We start from the raw sequence: 4,384 nt of genomic DNA, 5'->3' as shown, positions 1-4,384 counted from the left end.
CTCATGGTGGATTAAGATGAGATCAGACTGAGTCCTGTCTGGAAGATGGGACTGGATCTGATCCGGTCTTGATGTTGGGTCTTTGTTAATAATAAACATAGAGGACGGTCTAGACCTGCTCTGTTTGGAGTCTGAGGAGAACGTTTGTTGTGATTTGAAGCTATGTAAATAAAGATTGATTGTGAGACTGTTGAAAGATTTAAATCAATGAGATGAAAAGTGATTTGCTGACATCTGATCAAAGCTAACAGAGAATCTTAGAAACAGACTTTATGTACTGACTTTGATGTCGAGCGGAGGATCGCTCAGCACAACGTTGTGCTCCCTCAGGTACGGGTGGTCCGGGTTCACCTTGTCCTTCACCAGGGCTGAAATCTTCATGCTGTCACTGTCCAGCATGAGTTTAGCGTAAACGGAGAACGGGACCACGATGGGGATCGTCAGATCTTCAAGAGAGGAGAGATTTTAAGATGAGTAATGCATACTCAACAAAGAACACCGTCTATATTTCCTTCATGGCACAGGAGGAGTTTACCTTTTCCCGGCATCAGCGTCTCCTCCTTCTTCTCCTTCTGGATGACTCCCACTGGATGTCCAGTGTACATCATGGCCTGAACGCTGATGGTGATTAACAGCGGCCGGTCAGCTTTGCTCTCACTGCTCAGCACCAGATTCAGGATCACATCTTTACTGTTCAGGAGATTTGACATCTGAAGCAACAGAAAGAGAGCAAAGATTTCAACCCACATCCTGCAGCCTGCATGCACAGATAATCTCCAACCATGTCTGAACCCGGGTGGTGGGTGATGCTGCAGAGACAGCTTTAAGGCTTCATTCTGCACAGTCACAGTTATGATGTAACTGCACTTCATGGAACAAATCCAGTTTAGTTGTCTCAACCTGTTTTTAACCACACAGGTGAGGACGGTGAGATCGTGGCACTGACACCTTCAGCCGTGAAACCACAGAGCCATCATCCTTCATGAACATCCAGAAAAGCATTCCATGTTTGGGCGTGCTTTATGATAAATGATTTAACCACTTCATCTCTGTAACAATGAGGTGAGAGAGGACATGGAGTTTATTTACTTTGTTTAATTTAATGACTTACAAAGTCTCAACCTGTCTTTGTGTCAGCAGTTCGGTTGCAAATTTAAAATCTCTTTTATTTTATCAAGTCACCAGAAACAACCCGTATCTGAGTCAGGCATGTTTCAAAGTTATGGTTTCTGCATACAGCAACCTCCAGGGCTGAGACATGACGACTAAAGGTGCTTTTCAACCAGAGGAATTTTACCCCGGAACTATGTGCGTTTCAACCGGTGGACCCAGGGTCTAAATTTAGTTCAGGGGTAGATAATCTCCCACCTGAAAAGTCCCTGCTAGGGGGGTAGTACTTTTCAAAGGTCCGGGGACTTTCGGGGGGCGTGAATGCATCTCTCCCGGTGTTCCGCTTTTAAAAGTGACCCTGTAAACTGGAGACCTTCAGCTGAACGTGTCAGTGTTTGTGGAGTTTACACAGCTGTTGAAACACAGAGGGAGTTCCTGGGAATGCAAACTAGTTTAGTTTTTATTAAGATTTCAAATATCCTCATCAGATATTTAATGATGGTCTAAAGACGTTTATGAGGGATGCATCCGGCTGAGAGTCTCCAGTTAACAGGGTCGCTGTTTAAACCAAAACACCGGCCGATCTCTGCGATCACGGCTTTTTGAGTTCAAAAGGATTTTAAAGCCGTGTTGAAACGTCTTTGCTACTCGCTCTTATCTCCTCTCACGTGTTGATTCAGTGAATCCATCTGTGATGAAATATAGCACCATCTAAAGCAGACCAGCTGAGTCTCTTCATGCTAACAGGCTAACTGTTGTGTTGCTCAGAATGATACCTGCCTGTCCGTCTGCTTCTATGGTGTCATTGTGATGAATGGCATTCCTCTTTGTGTTACTGCCCTCTACTGGTCTGGTGGTGTAGTGCATTTACTTTTTTTTCTCCATACGTCACTGACCTGATTTACACAATCTACCCAGGACTTCAGCCCACGGTCGAAACGCAGACAACAATGGGGGCACAGGAACCTTTTAGTTCAGGGGAAAGAGGTTCTGGGGGCTAAAAGACCCTGGAACTCTTGGTCAAAATGCACCTTAAAGGTGCTTTGCAACCGCAGGAACTAGATACCTTTTAAGGAACTCTGCATGTTTCGACAGCAGGAACCAGGGTCTACATTCAGTTTCTGGGTAGTTAATCTCCCCCTGAAAAGTCCTTGCTTTTGGAGGGTAGTACTTTTAAAAGGTCCAGCAACTTTGGGGGCGGGGTCTGATATGCTGATTCTAATTGGTAGAGTACCCTCAGTGTTTTTATCTCACCCTCCGTCCACAATAACATCACACACACCTGTGATTCACTTGGTTTAATAACTCCTGAACATTGGTCTTCTCTGAGCCTGATAGTGTGAATGCGTCTCTCCTCCCGGTGTTCCAGTTTTAAAAGTGACCCTGTAAACTGGAGACCTTCAGCTGAACGTGTCAGTGTTTGTGGAGTTTACACAGCTGTTGAAACACAGAGGGAGTTCCTGGGAATGCAAACTAGTTTAGTCAAAATATCCTCATCAGATATTTAATGATCATCTAAAGATGTTTATGAGGGATGCATCCGGCTGAGAGTCTCCAATTAACAGGGTCGCTCTTTAAACTGGAACACCGGTCCATCTCTGCCACGGCTTTTAAAATGGATTTAAGTCGAGCTTGTTGAAACGGCTTTGCTACTCGTGCTTGTCTCCTTCCAAGGGTTGATTCAACAAATCAATTTTAAGTGCAATTAAGCACGATCAAAAACCACACTCTCCGTCTCTGGTCTCTCTGTTTAATGTCAACTGTGACGTTCAGAGCCTGGCTTCTGCTCAGAGTCATCAAGCATCCTGTTCAACAGCTCTTAATGGAAATACTGAGGAGTCATTTCTGTGACTTACCTGTTCAAACCTTAGAGACACTTTTGGAGGGGGAGGGATGGTTACTGGAATAATAGAGATCTCGTCATCTTCAGTTGTTAAAACACCCCCATTCGGCATCTCAGGTCCCGGTGTTGGTTCTGGCTCTGGGGTCTCGCCTCCCTCCCCTCCTGGTTGTGGAGTGGTGGTTCCATCGGGTTGTACAGGTGTCGTTCCACTACCCCCATTCACAGTCTCATCTCCAGGCGTTGTTGCTGGCTCCGAGGCCCCTACGCCCGTCAACAGGGCTTCCTCACGCTCCTTCTTCTCCTGCAGCTCCCTCTCTCTGATCTTTCGGAGGTTGGAGTAGTGTCTAATGATTGCTTTTGAAAAGACCCTCCTCTCCAACATTGATCCTGCAGGGGAAGAAAGGCAGAGCGTGTTTCAGAACCAACTCAGTCTAACGGTATGCTGAGGTTCGTGTGCGACCTGTCCTCCGGTGAACCTACCCTCTTCGTGTTTGTAGGTGGCGGTGATGTCAAACCTGTCATCGGTACCTACACCCTTTGTGGAGATGTTCTGACCCACATGTGATGTGTCAGACTCTATTTTCTCTAGGGCACCATTTTCATCCACCTGACAGGACACACAAACACACACAATGACAACAAGAAGAAACTTCATTAAACATAGTCTGCAGCCAGCCATCTGTCCTAATGCTTTTCTTCTCTTTCAGATATCTATCTCTCTTTCTGGACCGGTTTTCTCACTGCTGTGTGTTTGTTATGTGGATGTTGTAGATCTAAGCTTTTTGATCATGAACAGCAATCGACAATATCAAGCGGTGATCTCACGTTTGACGAACGGGATTCACTTACTCAACGTTGGTGAACCCGTTCAGGATGGCCTCTTTTGAGGCTGGACCGCAGCAGTACACACCTAGAGGAGGGAAAGAGACGCACCAATGACTACATGAAAGAAGACAGATAGAATCTGACGTTCTAGAACTCTGAGATCAAAGCTAGAATCTGACGTTCTAGAACTCTGAGATCAAAGCTAGAATCTGACGTTCTAGAACTCTGAGATCAAAGCTAGAATCTGACGTTCTAGAACTTGATCAAAGCTAGAATCTGACGTTCTAGAACTCTGAGATCAAGCTAGACTCAGAACTCTGAGATTAAGCTAGAATTTTTTTTTAAAGTTGTTTTGGCCTTTGGCTTATAGATGTACCTGAAGAGGACGAATGGGGAGATGAGATGGGGAACTGCAGGAAATCGATGCAGGGATCGAAACGCGACCCTCGACGAGATGCGCTGACATGGTCTTAGACCGCTGGCACCAGCAACCCCTAAAGCTAGAATCTACGAATCTGGACGTTCTAGAACTCTGAGATCAAAGCTAGAATCTGACGTTCTAGAACTCTGAGATCAAAGCTAGAATCTGACGTTCTAGAACTCTGA

General features: G+C 45.5%; 1 protein-coding gene across 1 annotated transcript; it reads right to left on the bottom strand.

Annotated features, from left to right (window-relative positions):
• Window positions 1-270: 270 nt before the first annotated feature.
• Window positions 271-3,560, bottom strand: LOC117808739. Its single transcript, XM_034678411.1, has 4 exons — window positions 3,434-3,560; window positions 2,967-3,340; window positions 536-710; window positions 271-446 (listed from the first exon to the last, which is right to left on the bottom strand). Exons 2-4 carry the CDS (start codon window positions 3,333-3,335, stop codon window positions 271-273), a joined length of 720 nt encoding a protein of 239 aa, XP_034534302.1. The 5' UTR covers window positions 3,336-3,340; window positions 3,434-3,560.
• Window positions 3,561-4,384: the final 824 nt, after the last annotated feature.

The sequence above is a fragment of the Notolabrus celidotus genome, unplaced genomic scaffold, assembly GCF_009762535.1.
Source record: "Notolabrus celidotus isolate fNotCel1 unplaced genomic scaffold, fNotCel1.pri scaffold_145_arrow_ctg1, whole genome shotgun sequence".
NCBI lineage: Eukaryota > Metazoa > Chordata > Actinopteri > Labriformes > Labridae > Notolabrus > Notolabrus celidotus.
Note: the sequence above shows the minus strand (reverse complement) of the source record. Positions and strands in the feature narration are given on the sequence as shown.

What these genes read in the sequence shown, in the direction of transcription:
- LOC117808739 (XM_034678411.1), bottom strand. Translation starts at nt 3,335, where the DNA reads ATGTTGGAGAGGAGGGTCTTTTCAAAAGCAATCATTAGACACTACTCC. An exon ending in TGTCTCTAAGGTTTGAACAG is followed by an intron (nt 711 to 2,966) that starts GTAAGTCACAGA and finishes CTGTTGCTTCAG; the next exon opens with ATGTCAAATCTCCTGAACAG. An exon ending in GACGCTGATGCCGGGAAAAG is followed by an intron (nt 447 to 535) that starts GTAAACTCCTCC and finishes CCTCTCTTGAAG; the next exon opens with ATCTGACGATCCCCATCGTG.